The 23,298-nt window shown below is 35.0% G+C and overlaps 1 protein-coding gene across 1 annotated transcript in view; it reads right to left on the bottom strand.

Annotated features, from left to right (window-relative positions):
• Nucleotides 1–12,767: 12,767 nt before the first annotated feature.
• DCK (deoxycytidine kinase) overlaps nt 12,768–23,298 on the bottom strand; it is a 29,956-nt gene continuing 19,425 nt past the window's right edge. Inside the window, exons 3-7 of the mRNA XM_032400514.1 lie at nt 20,361–20,554; nt 19,225–19,372; nt 17,246–17,361; nt 16,387–16,477; nt 12,768–14,029 (exon numbers count right to left, since the gene is read on the bottom strand). Of these exons, the coding sequence (XP_032256405.1) occupies nt 14,003–14,029; nt 16,387–16,477; nt 17,246–17,361; nt 19,225–19,372; nt 20,361–20,554 (576 nt within the window). The 3' untranslated portion in view covers nt 12,768–14,002. The remainder of the gene's footprint in view (nt 14,030–16,386; nt 16,478–17,245; nt 17,362–19,224; nt 19,373–20,360; nt 20,555–23,298) is intronic.

Here is a 23,298-nt window from a genome sequence, read left to right as displayed (position 1 = left end):
GTATGAGAGAGGCAGCATTACCAAGTGGAAAGAACAGAGGCTCAGATCTAAAGAGATCCTCGTTCAAATCTCAGCAGTATCACTTTGACCATGTTAAGTTCTCTGAACTCAAATGCCCCACCTGGATTGTTGCAAGGATTAAATATTAACTTATAGAAAAGCCCAATCACTTAACAGACATCCAATAAATGATAGCTATTATTTTTAGGTTTTCTCCCTTTCCTTTAGTCATTTTCATTCATTTATTCAACAAAATATTTATTAATAGGCACTATGTGAGGGTATCATCATGAATAAGACCTATATAACTCCTGTCTTCATGGAATTGTCATCTAGTAGTGGGCACAAACTGAAAATTACAACATAATTGTATATGTATTGTTAATAGGGAAAGTATAGAGTCCTAAAAGGACCCAGAGGAGAGACACTTAATCCAGACTCGGGTTGGTACTACAGAGGCTTCTTGGAGAAAGTGACATTGAGCTAAAAACTTAGGAATAGGAATTAGCAAATGGAGAAGAGGGAGTACGGGAAATTTTCTAGGCAAAGACACATGCAAAGACCCAGAAGCAAGAAATACCATGTTTGTCAAAAAATACCTCAAAATATCTACCAACATGTATTCTCTGTTCTTGAATTAGAACATAAATACTTTCATATAAATTTTTCTGTCCTTTCCTTGTCCACTGACATAGTGTCTTTCAGCCTTTCATTTGATAAACATCCACTGCAGACCACCGAAGAAAACTTATTTTCATCTTCAGCCAAAATCCTACCATAACCGATCACCATTATCAAGCATAAATTCCTGGTTATGTGGCTCAATAATTTACAACTTATATCCTTATTCCAATCTACTGATACTATAAACATAGCATCAGACTGGATGATGATAAATACATACCACTCTCCACAAGTTTAACAGTCCAATTAGAAAAATAAAACATACAGTAGGTTATGCAATAAAATAGTATGTGATTAAATATTAACCACAATTGGACCATGAATGTAATAGATTTTGGTTGGGCAATAAATGTAATAAAAATTAAACAAGGATAGATCATGATAAAAATCTTATAAATGCCAACTGCAGTTTGGGAATATTTTCTTCACATCATTCAATGAGTGCCATGGGCTTATTACATACAGATACTGATGAGTTCATCTGTTTAGTCTTTCAACAAATATCTGAGGGTCTACTATTATATGCATACAACAGATACAAAGGCAAAATGAAGGCCCTACCCATACAGATTATAAATTATTGTTGGCAGAGGAGGCAATAAACAAAACAAAAAATAAAGCGAACACTTTACATATATATCTAATCTTTGAAACAACTCCATGAAAGAGGATTTATCATCCTCCTTTTACAAAAGAGACATGGGATGTCAAATAATTTGTCCAAGGTCAGTCAGCAAGTAGCACAGCCGAAATTTTAACCTATGTCTAACAGACTCTAAAGCCCATGTCCAATGTGAGCCATCCCACTCCACTGCGGAAACTTTCCATTTCCCTGAACCACAGAGGCTGCTGGCGGCTTCTCTGGCACATGGTCGGGTCCTGAAATGGTGTCCCCAGGTTTTAGCCAAATGATTCTCATACTCTTTCTTCCCACCAAACTAGGTTGTGAGCTATTTCTTACTCCTGCAGTGTTCTTCCTCCTATCTGCATTGCTTTTAATTGTGATTTTGGTTTCCACTTCAAAATATATCCATGGGTTCCATTCTATGCAATTCTCTTCTCTGCTCTTAACATCTTCAACAAATTCTCCATTCATTTTCCTCATTCACCCAAAATAGCTGCTAAGTAGCACTCTACTCCCCTTCAAAGGAATGGCACTAAAGCAATGTGGCAACTGTGATTATGTTGGAAGGACTGTTGTAGCTCTACCATGATGCAGTTAAGTGCCTGGCCCTTTTCTACATTATCTCATTTCATCTTTTCTTTTTTCTTTTTTTGGTCAGAGAGAGAGCACAAGCAGGGGGAGAGTGGCAGGCAGAACAGGCAGAGGGAGAAGCAGGCTCCCCACTGAGCAGGGAGCTTGATGCGGGACTCGATCCCAGGACCCCGGGATCATGACCTGAGCTGAAGGCAGACATTTAACTGACTGAGCCACCCAGGCATCCCACATTTCATCTTTTCAGTAACACTATAAGTTATTCAAAATTGTTCCTGTTTTACAGATGAGGAATTGAGGTTCAGAGAGGCTAGTTACTTGCTCAAGGCCAGGGTATAGTAAATTCAGGTCTTCCTATATGGTTCCTCTATACCATGCTGTGTTCCACTTAAAACTACAGAAGTCACAGAAATGTGCATTTGAAAGGACGCCCTAATATCTTTTATAAGATCCCTTCTGGTGCAGACATCATGTAGGCATCCTTTCTACAGAACACTTTCTAGTCATCTAGTCTCCTGAAATCCTGGCTTTGTCACATGCAAATTGGGACCTCTGTGAGCCTCAGAAACGCTCATCTACCTCATCTATAAAAGCGAATACTACCATTTACCTCACAGTTATTGTGAGGATTTAATGACAAAGTATGTAAAGGCCCTTGGCAAACAATAAAGCGATTTACAAATGCTCCCTGAACTTCCTTTACAAGTAAGTTAAACCTGTAGAAAAATTTTATCTTTGAATTTAAGTCATTGTAAATTGCTTCTCCTTTATATGTCACTGATTTCATAATGACAGATTTAAATAGAGCAATATATCCACAGCTTTTCCTACCAGGCACAATTATTTTACTTTACCACTAAGACTAAGCTTGCAATACAAGCATTCCTCAAACTCTTTTGGAAATTGAGGAAAATAATCAACTTTGAAACAGCTATGAGAAGTGAATTTCATCTTAAATGTGCAGTTATGTAAAATAATTAAAATAGCTTGCAATAGGACTAGCTTTAAATCAATTTTCTTATAAGTTTTATTAAAAGTTGTGCATATATTAAAAATGCCAATATAACTATAGTAGAAAATACTTACTAAGCACTTACTTAACCATTTAATAAAATTATTCAGCTACAGGAAAATGATAATTTAACAATTAAAGTTTAACAGTTAAAGGAAAGTTAGTGTCAAAGCTATAAAATAATATAGGCAAAAGAAAAACTACATAGCGTATGTAACCTGACTTTTAATAGAGCTTTTGGTAAATTACTAAACCGAACAGGAACGTTTCAAAACACTTCATAGAAACTATAGATAAAATAGGTTAAATTTTGTTATCTATAAAATGCCGACATGTATGCTCATTTAAAACTGATCCATGGGTATAATATTACGTCCCTTTATCCATGTAAATGGAAAATCAATTATCTCTATCTTCTGTTTATTTAGCTTTTGAATTCATTTTAGTACATTAATCTTAAAGTCTGTCATTTCCAGGATTGTTTCTGTGCTTCTTTCCTTGGCATTCATATTGTTTCCCTTTCTTTTCCAATAATTTTATTCTAAAAAGCCATAAAAATGTGTGGGCAAATATGTATTTGTATGTGTGCATGCATGCACAGTATTTGCATCTTTTTCTAAATTAATATTTCATTTGATAATGAATATAAATCAAATCAGGACAGAAGGTTCATCCCTTCCTCACCCCCCATTAAGGCAAAAAGGTGGAAATACATCATGTCTTTTGTACTGCATAAGCCCATCTCACTAAATGAAAGCACTTAGTATTTTACTTACAGCCAATGTCCTTCAAATTGCTTGTGGTGATATGTTTTTTCAGCAATGACGCCTGGAAAATCAAAGAAATTCAGTTTTCCACCTTCTAGGCTTCTTATATCTCTGAATGATGCAGGCTCAAGAGTTGCCAAATGAGATGGGCAAAGGCAGCCAAATAGGGCTTCCTAGCCAATCTAAAAATAGCAGGTGGTGGTGGGTAGATATACCATTTCTCTCTTGCTCTTTTTCTTTTTTTCCCTAAGAGCTAGGTACCATAAACATGGCTTATTCAATAATAAAACAGTACAAAAAATATCATATTCTCTCTTGTCCTAAGATCTAAACATGTGGTCAGTTAGGAAAGTTTTTACATTTTGCTAAGAAAGATGTGAAAGTCAGGGCAAAGCTATATTCTGTATTTCTTACAGGAAGGTTTGCATATCGAATTTCCATTTGTTCTGAAAGGAAATCTCACCGTAACTTCTGGAATCAAGCATTGCCTTTGCCTTTCTTCTTTCTTGGAGCATCTTGAATAACAACTATTAACATTTGTATGTTTTGTAATTTAAGAAGTCTTTTCACTGATTTTGTCATTGGCTCCTTACAAGCTTGTGACTTGGAAAGGTTCTAGCATTACGATTTGACAAATGAGAAAACTGAGCCTTACAGCTCCTTATTTAATTTTTCAAAATTATTATCACTTGTGCTCACTTCAGCAGCACATATACAAAATTATCATCACTTACAAAAGAAATTAAATAAGGAGCTATCATGGGTATTTAAGTTTTGTTTGTTTGAAGGTGGAAGCAAATAGCTCAGAAGGAAATACTCAGGTGCAAATTGGTTATCTACCTCTCAATGGTAGGAATACAGATATTTTTTTTTCTTCTCATATTTTCTGTACATTTCAAATCTCATATAAGCAAGAAATTATAGGCTTAATTGCATTTTCAAAAATAACTTAGACATAAAAAATTTTTTACAACATCCTTTAAGGGACACAAAATTGAATCAATAGTGCCATCTCAATTTGGTAAAAAAGAAAAATGTTTCTTTGTAGATGCAAGTATCTAAAGCTGGAAGGTAGGGATGCCTGAGTGGCTCAGGCGGTTAAGCATCTGCCTTCGGCTCAGGTCATGATCCCAGGGTCCTAGGATCAAGCCCCACATTGGGCTCCCTGCTCAGCAGGGAGCCTGCTTCTCCCTCTCCCTCTGCTGCTTCCCCTGCTTGTAGGCTCTCTGTCTGTCAAATAAATAAATCTTTAAAAAAAATAAAGCTGGAAGGTAACAGTTTGATACGACAGTGTTACCTCTGAATGATGGGATCCAAGAGTTATCTTCTTACTTGAAACTGTGCAATCTGCAAATTATTTCAATGAGCATACTGTATTTTTTTTTAAAGATTTATTTATTTATTTGACAGAGAGGGTAAGAGAGCACAAGTAGGGAGCAGCACAGGGAGAGGGAGAAGCAGGCTCCCCGCCAAGCAGGGAGCCTGATGTGGGGCTTGATCCCGGGACCCTGGGATCATGACCCGAGCCGAAGGCAGACGCTTAACCATCCGAGCCACCCAGGCGCCCCAAGCATATTGTACTTTTATAAAGAGAATTGTTCTAAACGCGTTATATATACTACACATTAAAATTATACAACTTTATAGGTGTATACTATTACTTGTGTCCCTCTTACAGATAAGGAAATTAAAATACATTACTTGCCTAAGGTTATAATGGCTTGCCCAAAACTAGACAGTAAGTGGCAGGGTCAGGATTTGGAGCCAGCACTCTGTCTTTGGAGGCTGTATTCTTTTTTTTTTTTTTTTTTTAAGATTTTATTTATTTATTTGACAGAGAGAATGAGAGAGCACAAGCAGGGGGAGCAGTCGAGGCAGGGGGAGAAGCAGGCTCCCCGCTCAGCAAGGAGCCGGATGTGGGGCTTGATCCCAGGACCCTGGGATCATGACCTAAGCTGAAGGCAGACGCTTAACCTACTGAGCCGCCCACGCACCCCTGGAGCCTGTATTGTTAACCAATACTGACTCTGTGATGTTAAAAATATTATAAATAAATTCTTACTTAATAATGACTGTTGGTATGTACCAGAAGTAAACATAACAGAACACAATGTTTTGGTGTATTTTTTAAAAATTATACCAGAACCTTCTATACTTAGTAGTGCCTTCGAAGTAACCATACCAAGAGGTTATATATTCAGTTTAGAGCCTGCCATTATTCAAAACATTTGAATTAGCAAAAAACGTATGAATTTCGTTCACATATATTTCATAAGCTTAACAAGAGATCTACGTGTCTTACTATTACCTTATTTTATGGCTCAAAGCAGCTTTTTTCCAGTTTTACTACCCATTTTATTCACTGAACGGTAACTAAATGATTTATGGTCATCAAACAAACACATTATATCCAGTCACAAAAAAAGAACCTGAATCATATTTTTGAAATATCTGACTCAGATTCTAAACTCAGATCTAAGAGTGTTTTGAATAACGACAGAAGCTTTGAAATAAACATATAGTCTCTGAAGGTAACTATTCTGAAGAGGACAATATTCAATTGTCTGTTTAAGGTCAGTCAGTCTGTTAAGTTAGTTACCATACTTAACAGATTTATTTCATTAATTAACCCAGCAACAAGTTCATGTCAACCATCAGCAAAATAATAACTTATGCCCATACTGGCTATTCTGTTCCCAAGACAGATTTGATAGCTAGTATTCTAAGCATTGTATAACATAACAAAATAGCATTTCTGTCCCAAGTGGAGCATACATTGTTTTATAACATTAGCCAATTTCCTAATTTACTCTTTTAACATAAAGTGATTCCACTCTAGCTGACTGTAACAGCAAGGACAAAATGGCAGTTTTAAGATGCTTTACCTTTGAATGAACCTTATTAGTTTTAAACACGCAATGATGGTAAAAAAGTGCCTACATACACATATAAATATATTCAATATCCCCAAACACCAGCATCACCACCAACATTTTGAAGTGATGCCAATTAACATTAAGAGGTCAGGGGCGCCTGGGTGGCTCAGTTGGTTAAGCGACTGCCTTTGGCTCAGGTCATGATCCTGGAGTCCCAGGATCGAGTCCCACATTTCGGCTCAGGTCATGATCCTGGAGTCCCGGGATCGAGTTCCACGTCGGGCTCCCGGCTCAGCGGGGAGTCTGCTTCTCCCTCTGACCCTCCCCCATCTCGTGCTCTCTCATTCTCTCTCTCAAATAAATAAAATCTTAAAAAAAAAAAAAAGCATTAAGAGGTGATATGTCTCAGGGCACCTGGGTGGCTCGGTTAAGCAACCAACTCCTGATTTCGGCTCAGGTCATGATCCCAAGGTTGTGAGATCCAGCCTGCATCAGGCTCTGTACTCAATGTGGAGTCTGACGGAGATTCTCTCTCTCTCTGCCCTTCCTCCGCTGCATCGTACAATGTGCTCTCTCTCTCAAATAAAAAATATTTTTTAAAAAAAAAGGTAATACATCTCAGAAGCAGGGTCAATCAAAGATCAGGTTTTGACTACCTCTGTTACCCAATCACTTTCTTGGCTTTAGTTTTGTTAAGTAAATCTTTCTCCCTGTTAAAATAATCATCTGTCTGAGCTCCATGTAGTTCCATAGGATAGTAAAAATAAATGTAAGTTTCTTCGTATACATAATTGCTAAATAAATGGTAAACAGTTTGATAAGACAGCCCTTAATATAAAGTCTAATGAGTAAACATTAGAAAATTAAATTCCCTGTCAACCTGTTAAGAATAATTATCTAACCAAGTACTATCCCATTAAAAAAAAAATTGGTATTCCTCAATCGACTACTTAGAGAAGCAGCAGGTAGTTGTGTGGCGGACTTCCTTATAGTAAAATAATTCTATAAGGCTTTTTGATTGCCTATATTTAATCCAGAAGCACATTTCTTCCGCCCAACATTTGAACACATAAAATATCACTCAATTAAGTATTTATTAATCAATTAATGCTTTTGCTCTGGCAATAAAAAAGACCTCTCATCAACTCCTATCTTTTTCCAAGGACTCACCATCAAAATAAGTTTGCTTGGATTATAGCCAGAGAGAGGAAAGAATCAAGTATATAATGACCTCATGTGGCAAATGACTATAACTACGGGTTTAACTGTAAAATAATCATGGGCTTTATTAACTACTTTTGAAATCAAATTTTTATTTTTAAATTGCTATTAGAAATAGGCATTAAATACTACCCAGAATTAAGGAAGAAAATAAAAATGACCTTAGATACAAAGAGCAGAGGTTAAAAAAAAAAAAAGCAGAGGTAAAAATAGAGTCACTATTGACTAAATAAAATGAACCTACATGCTAGGGTCAAATATTCGGGTTCTTGTTTCAGATTTGTTAATTTTTGTGGGATCTTGAGAAATCCCTTAGGCTCTCACATCCATGAAATGGTGATAAATTCTGTCTCCTACAGACTTGTGAGGCTAGAAGATGGTTATATGAAAGGATTTTATAATAATATTATATGGTACTTTTATCCTACTTATGGTACTTACTAGTCTACATATAAAACATTTTTGAGCTCATCATAAAAACCAAACCAAAATCCAAAGTACTGTTACCTAGTTTGACTTCTAATTGTCACCTTTTATTCTGGTGCAGTGGACACTGATTAGTATGGTACTTTTCATATACTAGGCATAGAACTAAAACTAAATAAATTCAAAGGATAGCCATATTGCTATTAAACTTCCTTGAGGATGGTCTTGATTCTTTAAAAAAAAAAAAAAAACTTCAATATTTATCAATTTAAAATCTGCCAAAGCAGAACTTGGGTGTTAATTTTTTGTGAAATCCCTGAACCACTTCTTCATTGATATATTCTGAGAACATCAATATCGTATTAAGAATTTATAACTCATGGCATCAGAGTGGCTCAGTTGGTTAAGTGTCCAACTCTTGATCTCAGCTCAGGTCTTGATCTCAGGGTTATGAATTTCAAGCCCCGCAGTGGGCTCCAACACTGGGTGTGGAGCCCACTTAAGTCAATAAACATACAATTATAGAGCCGTAGCCACAATAATCTAAAAAATGGTGGGGGTAAAACTTATTCAATACTTAAAATACCAGGCAAGGGAGTAGGTAAAACTTATTCAAATTCCACACCTATCCCTCACTTACTGTCTTTATTCCTAAAAGCACCGTCACTAAGTAAAAAGTTTTTAAATGAAAACTTTTCTAATTTTAATAGGACACATTATATCATATACCAAGAATACATGATATTATACACCAAGATTACATGATATTAAATACCAAGATACCAAAAAAGCATCAACTGAATAATAAGAACAAATTTACAAGCAATAAACAATATGGATTTATGTAAAATATATTGTAAAAAAGGTTTATTATACTTGCCCAGATGGAAAACTTGATAGTGGATGGTGGTTAGTGGAGGAGAGGAATAAAGAAATCATTCTTTGGAAGATAAATTCTGCTTTCTGTACCATGTCTTCCCACTAATTTTCCACCCTTTTGGGGACTAATGATTCAAACGGCACTTAAAATTAACTTATAACACAACAACAACAACAACAACCCTTTAGGGAACTTCAAAACACATGGAAATGCCATCTGCACATAACAGACTAGAGTCCTAGAAGATGCAACCTCTTCATTCCTCTCATTTGACATACTTATGCAAAGCAAAATAACCTGATGCATAATTCACGTTTTCAAAATAACCTCTGTATAGAAAATGTTAAGTAAATTATTATCTTTTTGTCTGAGATGGTAATGGCTTAAATATTGATTTTTATTGCATACTTGTTTAGTGTATTTTGGTGTAGAGAAAGTCTTTGTACCCAAAGAGCAAAAATGGTGATTGTCTGTAAAGTAATAGAACTTTCCAAGACATATTACGGCAAAAAGTTAGTAACTGAACAGTTCTTATGGGGGAAGACTGGATTTGGCATTACTAATCTCAGGACTAATATACTTTATAATTAATGACAACGTTGTAAGGAACTATATAGAATAAGGAAAAAAATTAATTCAACTAACTGAAGATGAGAAAAAATTTCATCATACAAATAAATACTTAAAAAAAAAAAAAAAAAAAACCTTACTAGGATAGCCTCAAAAAGCCTCCAAAGTATTACTAAACCTAAGTAGCTCAGGCCTCTAGGAAACACAAAATTATCCATCTTCAAGACTTAATATAAAGCTAATCAAGACAGGATGGCAAAAGAATAGACAAAGAGATCAATGTACACATAGTCAAGTGATCTTCAATAAAGGAGCAAAGGCAGTAGAGTGAAGTGAAGATTATCTTTTCAACAAACGGTGCTGGAACAACTGGACATCTACAAACAAAAAAAGGAATCCAGACGTTGACCCTACACCCTTCACAAAAATTAACTCAAAATGGATCATAGACCTAAATGTAAAATGCATAGTTCTAAAAGTCCTAGAAGATAACACAGGAGAAACCCTAGATGACCTTGGGTATGGCAATGACTTTTTAGAAACAACACAAGTTATAGGACAAAAAAAAACAAAAACAAAAACAAAAAACAGCAACAAAAAAGAAACAACATAAGCTATAATCCATAAGAGAAATAATTAATAAGCTGGACTTCATTAAAATTAAAAATTTCTGCTCTGTGAAAAACAATGTCAAGAGGGTAAGATAAACCATGGACTGGGAGAAAGTATTTGCAAATGACACATCTGATAAAGGACTGTTATCTAAAGTATACAAAGAACTCTTAAAACTCAATAAGAAAATGAACCCAATTAAAATGGGCAAAAGATCTTAAAAGACACCTCAGCAAAGATATACAGATGGCAAATAAACATATGAAAAGATGGTTAATATCATGTCATTAGGAAATTGCAAATTAAAACGAGATACAACCATATACCTATTAGCATGGCCAAAATCCAAACCACTGACAACACCAAGTACTGGCAAGGTTGTGAGGCAACAGGAACTCACATTCATTACTAGCAAGATAGCAAAATTATACAACCATTCTGGGAGACAGTTACGGAGTTTCTTAAAAACCTAAACACACTCTTACCATACAATCCAGCAATTGCACTCCTTGATATTCACCCAAGTGACCTGAAAACTTTTGTCCACACAAAAATCTACACACAGATGTTTATAGCAGCTTTATTCATAACTGCCAAAACTTGGAAGCAACCAAGATGTCCTTCAGCAGGGGAGTGGATAACGATGGTACATGGAGACAATGGATTATTCAGTGCTTAAAAAAAAAAAAAAAAAGAACAAGCTATCAAGCCATGAAAAGAAGCCATGGAGGAAACTAAACGCAAATTACTAAGTGGAAGCCAATTTGAAAAGGCTACATACTGAATGCTTCCAACTAAATGACTTTCTGGAAAAGGCAAAACTATGCAGACAATAAAAAGATTAGTGGTAGCCTGAGGTTGGGTGGGGTGATGAACAGAGCACAGAGGATTTTGGGGGCCATAAAACTATTTTGTATGATACTACAGTGGTGGATATATATGATTATTCATTTGTCAAAACCCACAAATGCACAACACTGAATAAACCTAATGTAAACTATGGACTTTGAGTGATAATGTGTCGATGTCGGTTCATTGATTAAAACAAGTGTACCACTCTGGTGGGGGATGTTTATAGTGGAAAAGGCTGTACAAATATGGGAGAAAAGAGTATATGGGAACTGTACTTCCTACTTAATTTTGCTGTGAACCTTAAACTGCTCTAAAAAATAGTCTATTTTAAAAAGTTAAAAAAGAGAGAGAGAGAGGCTGATAAAATCCAAATAAGGTCTGTAATCTGGTTTAGCATTTCTGGAGGTAATAAAATTTACATCTCTCTATAAAAAATACTTTGGGACTCTATGTCCTTTAAAATATGACAGACCTAATTTCTAGGGGGTTCAGTATACCGTGCTCAAAGTTTCAGACATAGAAGATGAAAATATTCTGATGAGGGAATGCACAATTAAAATTACCTTCTTAAAAGAGTCAACTATAAAAATTAGTACATATAGTCTGATGTAAGATGATCTAGTATGGGAAATAGGATCCAAAGAGATAATTCAGACTTCTAGGCTCAATACTCTTGTACCCACCCAATGGTACAGCTTTTGAGTCATAACAAACACATTTTTTAAGCTTTTATTCAATTCTACAGATTTTAAAAAGGCATTAAGTTAAACATTTCTAGAGGTTACTAAAAATCTCTAAATTATGTCTTCACTTAAAACAGAATCAATGTTATTTAAACCACTGTCACTTTTTTATATTCATAATTTTTTCTTCAAAAGTAGAATAAATTTTAATTTTAAAAAGATAATCATTTCAATGGTATAGCTCTATCACAGTTCATGAGATTTATACTTATTTATTAAGCCAATATTTAGTAAGCAAATTTATTTGTATCAAACACAAACAAAAAAACCCCATACAATATCATGAGATAGTTTCAATAGTCATGGTGAGTGTAGAACTTGAGACAAAGTCTCCCTTTCAAAAGATGAGTGCATCTGGAACGTTTAACCTACAAAATTATCATCCTTGATTATCAAAAAACCAAAACAAAAAATGACATTTTAAAAAGGAAAACGAGTTTCAAAGTCAAAGTGACTCTTCCCCTCATTTCAAAAACAGAATTTTTCCAAAATGTCAAGTAGAAAGGTTAAATACATAGAAAAAACACTACACACCTTAACTAAACAAACTTTATCTACAGACCTAAAATGAATCCATGCAGATTTTTAAAAATTACAACTATTCTACCTCCTTGTCTTCTTTACTATTATATTTCCTTATATATACTTAACAAAAATGATAATGCTTTCAAGATACAGAACATATAAAACAAGATGATTTTTATCAGTAATTTAGAGGAGGAGGAAAAAACCCTAAGGTATAAACCCTACAGAGAAGCAAAGCAAACTGTGAAGTGATGAGTGATCATGATGTTCTCAAAGCAGAAATGTGTGACTTTCATTTAAACTTTAAAATAGCAGGCTGCCAGGGTGCCTGGCTGGCTCAGTCAGAAGAGCATGCACTCTTGATCTTGGTGTTGTGAGTTGGAGACCCATGTTGGGTATAGAGATTACTAAAAAAATAAATAAATAAAAACTTAAAAAAAGAAGAAGAAAATAGCAGGCTGCCTAATTAATCCACAGAGCAAGAAAGTAAGGGCAGGAAGTAAGAGCTGGGATAAAAGAGACTGCACTGCTAAGAAGATAATCTATCTTGTCTTCAGCTTCTGTTTTGACTTCTCACCAAGTATAAAGGTAAAGAAAAACTACTCATTCCCAGTACAGGGTCAACAAAAAATAAAATAGAAAACCTTATTTATCCCTTGTTATGTTCCAATAAATTTTTACCGATAAAAATAGGAAGAAATTTAGGGAAAACTATAATTTCACTTCAAATGAGTTAAAGACAATAATAATTTAAACCATCTTTTACCTATAAGAGTAATATTCCATTCTAAAAGAATGGTCTGAGAGAAAGTAGGTAGCTATTTTAAGCTCCATATAAATTGAATCTTTAAACTCATTTATCTTTTAAATACAGAAACATTTTAAGTTATCATTTCCTCTTTAATCCTCTAAAATCCCATGCAAAAAGATGCAGTCTCACCCATACCACAAATGTGGAAACAAAAGCAGGAAAAAAAGATTAAATACTGATAAGTTATGCTGTTAAACAAAGTCTGACCTGCTCCTTTATTAATGAGTTATAGACACATTCATAAATATCAATGAAGTGATTAAATGCTAAACTGGTCTTATCTTCCACATAAATTAAGATGGAAGGGGAGACACTTGATCAAAAGTATTTAAAATAAAACTTCATAATCCTTTTTTAGGGATTCCTTAAATTCCACTTTTCAGCTTGTAATAGGTACACTAATTTACACAGGTCACATTACCATTTACATGTAATATTAAAGTTCCCAGTGAAGAAACTGGTCACCAGTGAAATAAGAAGCAAGGGGGGATGGGCAGACAACCTGCTGAGGAGAATAATAGAGGGGAAAACAGAAGGAGGCTGGGTCCTTTATGATGTAATTTAGCCAGTACTTACTCTGGAACCATCTACCTCTAGACTTTTTGTTGTGAGAGATAATTAGATGTCTTATTTTTTTAAAGCCAGAAAGAAACTGCTCATAAACTTTTATATAGAATTCATCAAAACAATTTTTTTCTTGGAACAAAAATGGTAAAAAACCTGTGTTTTCTAGAGACTTGTATCAATATTGAGCTACGAAGATACACAAAGCTGGAATCATCTGGTTGCCTGTAGTCTTCAGCAAAATCACAAAGTGCTCAAAAATTCTTTGACCTGAGGGGAGGAAACAAATATTAATGTAATTCCTTGACTAATTGGAAATGTCTAATTTTCATCTCTATTTAATAGTATAGAACAGCTGAAGACCCAAACTGTATAAGTAACTCCGTCACAAAGCCACAGCATTTATTTTCAAAAGATATATTAGTACTTCGGTAGTAAAAGAGAAATGACCTAGGGGCACCTGAGGCGCCTGGGTGGCTCAGTCATTAAGCGTCTGCCTTCGGCTCAGGTCATGATCCCAGGGTCCTGGGATCAAGCCCCGCATCGGGCTCCCCGCTCTGCGGGAAGCCTGATTCTCCCTCTCCCACTCCCCCTGCTTGTGTTCCCTCTCTCGCTGTGTCTCTCTCTGTCAAATAAATAAATAAAATCTTAAAAAAAAAAAAAGATAAATGACCCAAAATGTCATTACAGGAGTTATTAAGTTTACATCTAAGATTGATACAGTTCTATAACAGCCTTAACACAATTTCATTATCTCTTTATAATAACATAGACCACTGACGTACAGCTTTAGCACCAAAAACATAAGTAATTGTGATGATTTAAACAACTCTGAAGGTCCAGACATGTAAACTTTGTAATTTTTCTGAAGCACAAATTTGAATCATGTATACAAATCTGTGATGTTAATATGCAAGGAAACATCATATAAGTTGTGAATGAACCTAACCAACTGACCAACATCACAATGCAAAAAGATTCTGTTCTCCATAAATTCTAGATGACACAGTACTTCTTCTGAAGAAACGAAGATTATTGCCTTGTAAAAATACCTAAAGAAATACCTAAAAAAGAAATACCTAAAAAATAACTATTGTAATAACGTTATATGGTGACAGATGGTGACTACGCTTATGGTGGTAAGCATTGCGTAACATATAGAATTGTGGAATCAATATGTTGTACACCTGAAACTATATATAACATTGTATGTCAGTTATGGATTTCAGTAAGAAAAAGAAAGCCAACTACTAGCATTATTAATGAAAGTAAAAGTAAACAATAACATTTAAAGACGATTCTTAGTCAAAACAGAAGTGTTAGATAAAATTAAAAGGTGGTTTTATAGATTCAACTCAGTTAAAAATGTTGGTTGGCTGTTAGTATTACAATGGCTGATTTGATTTTATTTCATTTATGTTCATAGTATTACAAATGAATTATATCCTATTTTTAAAAATTTTTTTTTAAAGTTTTATTTATTTGAGAGAGAGAGAGAGAGAGAGCATGAGCAGGGAAAGAGGAAGAAGCAGGCTCCCTGTCAAGCAGGGAGCCCGATGCGGGGCTCCATCCCAGGACCCTGGGATCATGACCTGAGCCGAAGGCAGACGCTTAACTGACTGTGCCACCCAGGCGCCCCTATATCCTATATTTTTAACATCATTATGGTATGAAGACGTCATCTGAATTTTCCAGATACGCTTTATACTTTATTTCTATCCTGAGAAAAACAACTATATGCTACAGAGTGTTTAATAATAAATGTTGAGATTTTCAAAATTCTTGAGATATATCCGTTATGAATATCAGGTTTCTGTTACAGTAAATAGCAGGCATTTTATGAAGGAGAAAAAAAACATCAAATTTCTCTTAAAACTAAACAAACCAAAAAAATGCGGCTTCGTTTTTAGATCTTGGATCACCACTAAGTTAATTAACATGGATAACGGGATATTTATTATACAGTTCTCATTACTATTCTCTCTCAAGTGTACATCAATAGGTTTTCTCCCAGTCCCTTTATCAGTACAGGCACCATTCACTAATAGAATGTAATCAGCTCCCAAATACATAGATGATAGATTAACTCTGATTAGGACAATGACTCAATGATCAGGCAATGCCAATTCTTCATTGACAAGATCCCACATAAAACTCAAAACTAAAAATCCTCTAATCTCAAGACTTTAGCTAATATAAAAATGGATGAAATCTTTATCCTACAACTTCAAATATCTTCCATACTGAATTTAGTTGAAAAAGATGAATTTAATTTCACAAGTAGTTTATTATTCAAATACCTAAAGATTGGTGATAGAGGGAAGAGGGGAAGAATAGGGAACAAAGCAGAGAAGGGGGTGACTAAGAACTTTTGTTAATGTGATTATCCCTATATTACAGATAAAGGGACTAAAGGATAAAAGAACCTCCTCATTCTAGGTAAGGCCACAAAACTAGAATTTAAAGAGGATTATTATCTGAGGTCTAAACCCCTCTAAAGCTCTTAACTATTTCTTACTGTAATTTTATGTATTCTTTTCTGTTAGAAAATTGTTTTCTCACAAGTTACAACACTTTTCTAGATAAGACAAAACAAATATTAGTGTACAGTCTTTGTATAAATCTACCTTTTCAATGAGACCGTCGTGTTTGTCTTTAAAGTCTTCATTAATATCCAGTGTTAAAATAGGGATTTCTTGTAGAAAATCAAAGTTGGTTCTATTTTAAAAAAAGAGAGAGATGGAAAAAAAAAATTAGAAAAAGCAATAAATAAAAGACAAACACTAAAAACTCACTCTTATACTATCTCTGGAAAATCAAAATGTTGTCAATCATTTTACATTAAATTTATCCAGCAAGTACTTTATCTGGAAGCCCCTTCTTTCTCCCCTAGACTTACTACTATATAATAATACTAATATCTAAAAATCTCAAGTATAAAATATATAAAGTTAGGCATTATGACATGTAATTCTTCTCAAAAACCAAAAACTTCCCCTAAAGTAAGGAATGTTTGCATTTTGAAGATGAGAAAACTAAAGCTCAGGAAGGTCACTCTGAGGCTCAGGGGATGCATGCCTAAGGTTACACACTAACAAACCTGGATTGGATCCAAGATCTGACTAATGACAGCAAAGTCCATGCTCTTAATAACTGTGCTATAGTACCTCCCAAGCCTTGATCTAAAAGATAAATCTGAAGTATCTTATCTTAAATTCTCTCTGAAAGTGAGTACCTAATATATCTGCACACAGATATATTTCCTACTTCATCACTTAAATTCCATATATCATGCTGTCAATACCACTGGAGGAGATCAGCTATAAAAATTTTAAGAAAATAGGATCTCATTACAATAAAAAGAAGCAAAATTCACACCTAATTCTGGGAGATCCTATAATACTAGTTCAAAATAAAAATGGCTGAAAATGAAAATCTGTACATGTTTAGATTAAAATTTGATAAAGGTCTTTAAGGAAGTCTTACTTCAGTGTTCTATGCAGTAGCCAGCTCTCATGCTTATAGTGAAGCTTCTCTAAATATTCAAGAGGAATGCCTTGTTCTTCATTTCTTCCTCGTAAATATATTCTATTCAAGCATTTCTAAAAGCAAACAATAAGAAAGAGGTTGGGGGCAAGGAACAATTATTCTTGTCTGCGGCCATTAAATTTTTCTTCTCTAGTATCTCTTTAGTTATGCTAGCCAAAATCTCCATATATTCCTTCTAGAAATTTGAAATAGTTCATTTTTCCCTCCTTTTGCTTTTCAACCATTTGGTGTCTCTAAACCAATTAGTACTTTCAGTCTATAAACTTATGGGATCCATACTTGAAAAATACTGTATAAAATAAGTTCAGTAAAAAGTTCAATATACAAACTGTGCTGCAAAATTTATTATAAATCTTCTTTTCAAATACTTAAATGATCCTGCAATCAAAAGATATTATAAATAATATTGATGAAATCAAAGTTTTGTGTTTATAGACTTTAAGATATTGGCTATATTTTCTAGCAAAATGAAATTATTAGTATTCTTTATGTTCTACATTTGCATTTACTATTTTCTTAATTAAAAACAAAAAATTCTTTTCAAAAAATAAAAAAGTGAATTTCAAAATTATTGTTAAATTCTGGCTTCCTTGATATTAAAAAGAACAAAATCATCACTTGGAATCCGAAACCTAGTTTCTTTGAAAATTCAGCTTCAATAACAACACAGTATTCTTTCAGGCTAGAAGTCATGACATTTATATTCATCAGAGCCTACTTTGTGGCTTAGGGAAGACACAGGAATAAAAAACATAGAAAAACTGGAATGTAAGCACGAAAACCAGAAATTTGTTAATAAAGTAAGCTCTTATTTAGGTTAGCTTTATGAAAGGAATCCACTTCCTGGATTCATTACATAATTTCATATATAAACAAGAATGGGGGCGCCTGGGTGGCTCAGCTCATTAAGCATCTGCCTTTAGCTCAGGTCATGATCCCAGGGTCCTAGGATGGAGCCCCGCATCAGGCTCCCTGCTCAGCAGGGCAACTGCCTCTCCCTCTCTTCCCTACTCCTGCTCTCTCTTGCTATCTCTGTCTCTCTCTCTGAAATAAATAAATAAAATCTTGAAAAAAAAAAAAAAAAAAAAAAGAATGGCTATGTTATAACCTATCACGAAAGGCACATTTTCAGGTAAGCTCCCTTAACTGAAAATGGTAAAGGTCCTCTAAGTCTCAACTGAAGCTGCTATCCAGTCCGACCCATGAACAAACATAAAAGATTTCTTGAAATGGACTTTCATCAACTTTGTGATTCATTCACAAATATTTGCTGAGTTCCTACTATGTACGTAGGCCCTGTTCTAGGCAATGGAAATTCAACAGTAATTAAAATACCCGGTCTCAGACCAAGAAGCCTATATTCTAGGAGTTGCTTGAGCAAATTTTTTAATCTAGTTGTGATAGATAAGAGACCTTGCAGAAGTTGGGGAGAAATAATGAAGAACAAAACTGAGGAAGCACAGAGAAGGGCCTAACAGAGCAACTTGCCAAATCTGGGTTTCTTCTTTGCTGGGAAAAGAGAATACTTCTATCTATACAGTTTGAGTTTCTAATTTGGATGTGGGGAGTAGAGAGTAGGGAGTGGAGTTAAACTAAATTGCCTTCACTGCATACCACTAAAAGGACTTCTAAATATTACTTTAAATTGTCAATGGAGCAAGCAAATTTTTTTAAAATACTTTTTTTTTGAAGATTTTATTTATTTTAGAGAGTGAGAAGGCAGAGAGCATGCACGGGGGAGGGGCAAAAGGAGAGGGAGAAACAGACTCCCCACTGAGCAGGGAGCCCGACTGAGTAGGGAGCCTGACTCGGGGCTCGATCCTGGGATTCTGGAATCATGACCTGAGCCAAAGATAGACATTTAACTGATTGAGCTACCCAGGCGCCCTAGCAAGCAAATTTTTATTGAGTCTCACCTCTGGAGTGGCTCGAAGATAAATGATTCCATCCAGTTCAAGGCTTTGGCCAAACTGTTGATTCATCCAGTCATGCCAGTCTTGATAAATTGTCCACTCTGTTTCATTCATGCAGTCAGATTCATACAAGTTAGATGCAAAGACATACCTGAAAGAGAGTCTACATCAAAACATAATTCCTTTCCAAAAAACACAAAGAAATAGAAAAGAGAAAATAAATCTACTAAATGGACATGGAACATTCTCCTAAAATGCATGGCAGATAATGCCTTAGACAGCAGAAAAAATCAATAGAATATCTCCAACTACAAGAAATATGTTCTTGGCCAGCAGTTCTCAAAAATGTAGTGTAAGGACCCCTGCTAGTCCCCAAGATCTTTCCAAGGGTTCCATGAGAGGCCAGATTACTGTATATACAATACTTCAACCACATGGTACACAGATTGAATATAGAAGCATAAATGAGAATCCAGCTATCTCCCATTTAGACATTAAAGAGATTTGCAAAAATATAAAACAATCCTCTTCTAATTTTTTTGTTTTGAAAAATATAATTTTTAAAGTATGTTGTTTATGCTAATATGTAATGGGTTTATTATTACTAATTTTAAATAAATTAGTAAATGTTCTTTATATTTTTCAATCTTAATTTTTAATAACATAAATATCAGTAAGACACAAAGCTCTTTGGGCTCTTCAATAATTATATTAAGAATGAAAAGGGATGCTGAGACCAAAGTTTGAGAACATTTGTTCTGAGCCAACTCTCTAGCTTAAAAGAATCCTTGCATAAGCAGGGTAACTCTAAGGCCCCCTTAGAGATTCTTGATCTTGCTCAAGAATATAGATCCAGACTTAACCAGAGTAGATGAAAACTTTAAGAGGGTTGGAAGAAAAAAAACTTCTCTGCAAAACTGAATGAGATGGCTATAATATTCCCTAAAGTTTCCATGGAAGCTAGCAATTATTAATGCTAGAACTAGAGAATGCCGTTGCTACCAAACTGCTAAAGGTAATGTTGCATCTCAAATCCTCAACACAGCCTCTCTTATTCCTTTAATTATCAGAAACAGAAATAAAAATCCCAGTTCCAAGCCACGATTCCAGAATGACAAGGGCAAGTCATTTATATATACCTGTCACTATATATAGATCGTTCAAAAAATAATACAGGTTTCTCTGCATCTTTGAGCTTGCCATCAAGACAGGCAAGCTGGGCTCGTATTCGACTGAGGCAGGCATATGACTGGAAGGTAAAAGACCACCGTTCAGGTTTCTCGTACATCATCTGAAGAACATTTCCACCACTTTCCTGAGATGTTGTCAGTTCCTATTTTGAATGTGAAAAAAGAAACAAAAAGCAAAATTAATGATCAATAGAGCTATTTAAATTTTTTAAAAAGCTCAAAAAGAGAAGTTAGATAAATAAATGCATCACAATTAGCAAAACCAAGATGATTAAGTCCTCTTCCTCCTGCTCTTTCCCACTGCAGTTTTCAGGTTGCCTGAGGTCTACAAGAACCTGAAAGGCTAGTTTAACCATCGGTTCCTTAGAGCTTGTCCACAAGAAGTCACAAACTAAAAGCCTATGGCAGAAAATACTTGTTTAGCCCCTTTAAACATTTGAATTAGTTGTCAATAGTTATTTAACTCTTTTTTTTTAAAGATTTTATTTACTGACAGAGAGAGAGCACAGCAGGGAGAGTGGCAGGCAGAGGGAGAGAGAAAGGGAGAAGCAGGCTTCCCGCTGAGTGGGCTCGTTCCCAGGACCCTGGGATCATGACCTGAGCTGAAGGTCATGACCAGACGCTTAACCAACGGAGCCACCCAGGCGCCCCAGTTGTCAATATTTAATAGCTAAATAATTTCACATAATACACCTAGATTATATCTTCTTTTTAAAAACGCAAAAACCACCAACAGCATTTTCCACGGAACTAAAACAAACAACCCTAAAATTTGTATGGAACCACAAAAAGACCCTGAAGAAAAACAAAGAAAATCGTATTGAATCCGCGGCCTCTGCCCCTCCAGCCAACTTAGTAGTCTATAAGTTTTAGCAAGCACCTTTAGCCCTGACTGATGGATTAACTAAACCTTTCTTGGTGTATCTATAGATTCTGTATTGTTTCCTAGAAAAACCCAGAACCAAATCCTTTTGAACAACCTCCCTCCCCCACCCCGGGGCACCAATACACAACCTCTGAGCACCATGATAAGGTCTGTAGCTGGCACCACTGAGTCTGCACACAATCAAGAAGTGTTAAAGACCACTATGCTCCTTTTTACTGAATAACTGCCCTAAAGTTCCTTTAAAAATCTTTGGGCCAGGCAGAAACCCTGGAGTTGGTTTCTGGACAAGAGTCCACCTTCTCCCCAGGTGGTGGATCTCCTGAATAAAGCTCATATGCCTTTCCAATCAGAATTCATCTCTTGAGTATTGGCTTTTCAGGTGATGAGCAGTCAAACTTGGGTCTTTCAGTAACAGTATCACAATCCTAGACTTTAATATAAACTACAAAGCTGTAGTAATCAAAACAGTATGGTACTGGCACAAAAACAGACACATAGATCAAAGGAACAGAATAGAGAGCCCAGAAATAAACCCATGTTTATATGGTTAACTAATCTATGATAAAGGAGGTGAGAATATACAATGGGGAAAAGACCATCTCTTCAATAAATGGTGTTGGGAAAACCGGACAGCTATATGTAAATGAATGAAACTGGACCACTTTCTAACACCATACACAAAAATAAACTCAAAATGGATTAAAGACCTAAATGTGAGACCTGAAACCATAAAACTACTTAAAAGAGAACACAGGCAGTAATTTCTCTGACATCAGCCATAGCAACATTTTTCTAGATACATCTCCTAAGGCAAGGGAACAAAAGCAAAAATAAACTATTGCGACTACACCAAAATAAAAAGCTTTTGCAAAGCAAGGGAAACCATCAACAAAACAAAAAGGCAATCTATTGAATGGAAGAAGATATTGGCAATTGATATATCTATCTGATAAGGGGTTAATACCCAAAATATACTAAAAAAAACTCACACAACTAAACACCAAAAAACCCAATCTGATTAAAAAATGGACAGAGGACCTAAATGGACATTTTTCCAAAGAAGACATACCGATGGCCAAAAGACACATGAGAAGATCCTCAACAACACTCATCATCAGGGAAATGCAAATCAAGACCATGAGATATTACTTTATACCTTTCAGAACGGCTAAAATCCAAAAAGATAATAAGTGTTGTTGGCAAGGATATAGAGCAAAAGGAATCCTCATAGATTATTGGTGGGAATGTAAATTGGTGCAGCCACTGTGAAAACAGTTGGGAGGTTCTTCAAAAATTAAAAATAGAATGACCATATGATTCAGTAATTCCACTACTGGGTATTTACCCAAAGAAAACAAAAACACTAATTCAAAAAAGTATATGTACCCCTCTTTATTGCAGCATTATTTACAATAGCCAAGACATGGAAACCACTTAAGTGTCCACTGACAGATGAATGGATAAGGAAAATGTTATATATATATATATGTGTATATATATATATATATCATATATATAAAATATATATGAAATATAGAAATATAAAACATAAAAATATATATATATAAATACATATAGTGGAATATACACAGCCAAAAAAAGGATGAGGTTATGCTGTTTGTGACAACATGGATGGACCTAGAGGGTATTGTTAAATGAAATAACTCAGAGAAAGGCAAATATATGATTTCATGCATATGTGGAATCTGAAAAAAAACAAATGAATAAAAAAATAAACAAAAAGCAGAATCAAATCTATAAATACAGAGAACAAACTGATGGCTGCCAGAAGGGAGGAGGATGGGGGATGGGCAAAATGGGTGTAGGGGAGTGGGAGATACAAGCTTCTGGTTCTGGAATGAATAAGTCACAGGAATAAAGGGCATAGCATAGGGAATACAGTCAATTATATTGTAATAGCATTGTATGGTGCCAGATGGTAGATACACTTGTGTATTCAGTTGCTATACAACTGAAATTAATGTAATATCGTGTGTCAAC

Source organism: Phoca vitulina, unplaced genomic scaffold (genome assembly GCF_004348235.1).
Source record: "Phoca vitulina isolate PV1807 unplaced genomic scaffold, GSC_HSeal_1.0 scaffold3, whole genome shotgun sequence".
Classification (NCBI taxonomy): Eukaryota; Metazoa; Chordata; class Mammalia; order Carnivora; family Phocidae; genus Phoca; species Phoca vitulina.
This window is presented reverse-complemented; position numbering and strand designations above follow the sequence as displayed.